We start from the raw sequence: 644 nt of genomic DNA, 5'->3' as shown, positions 1-644 counted from the left end.
TGTATATATAATATTTATTTATTTATTTATTTATATATATATATATATATATATATGTATCCGAGCTATTTTGTTGTTTGCTGGTGCTCTCTATGTCCAGAGCAATCGCCGCCGTACCTGACGTGATTCTATTCATTCTGGCTCATCATACACTGAATACTTTGTATCATGGCCTATAAACCTATTTCAATCATGTACTATAGCGAATGCCATCCTTAGCGTTCTCACAGTGTACAGATCAAGCTCGGTACCAGCTGATACCTACCATTAGCCACATTGATCACCCGACCTTGTATCTCTCCCAATCTAGGTCGGCATGTTCTGGCGGGCCGCGATGGACACTGACAAGATAGAAGCCGATGGCTTAGAGCCCTTACAGGACCTACTGGATCAGATAGACGCAGTCAACACGCGACAGGACTATATGCAACTCGTAGCACAACTACACAAGTTGGAGATAGGCGTCGTGTTTGGATGTGGTGCTGAGGCTGACATGAAGAGCAGTGACGAGTGTATCATGTGGGTAGGCGAGGGCGCTCTGGGACTGGGCAACCGAGAGTACTACTACGATGAAGACAGTATATATATATATATATATATATATATTATATATGTGTGTGTGTGTGTGTATATACATATATATA

The 644-nt window shown here is 41.6% G+C and overlaps 1 protein-coding gene across 1 annotated transcript; it reads left to right on the top strand.

Annotated features, from left to right (window-relative positions):
- Positions 1–334: 334 nt before the first annotated feature.
- Positions 335–578, top strand: SARC_18072 (hypothetical protein; the record flags this gene model as incomplete). Its single annotated transcript, XM_014287844.1, has 1 exon — positions 335–578. A coding segment is annotated over one exon (244 nt), but the record flags the coding sequence as incomplete, so codon positions are not given.
- Positions 579–644: the final 66 nt, after the last annotated feature.

Source organism: Sphaeroforma arctica, assembly GCF_001186125.1.
Source record: "Sphaeroforma arctica JP610 unplaced genomic scaffold supercont1.13584, whole genome shotgun sequence".
NCBI lineage: Eukaryota > Ichthyosporea > Ichthyophonida > Sphaeroforma > Sphaeroforma arctica.
This window is presented reverse-complemented; position numbering and strand designations above follow the sequence as displayed.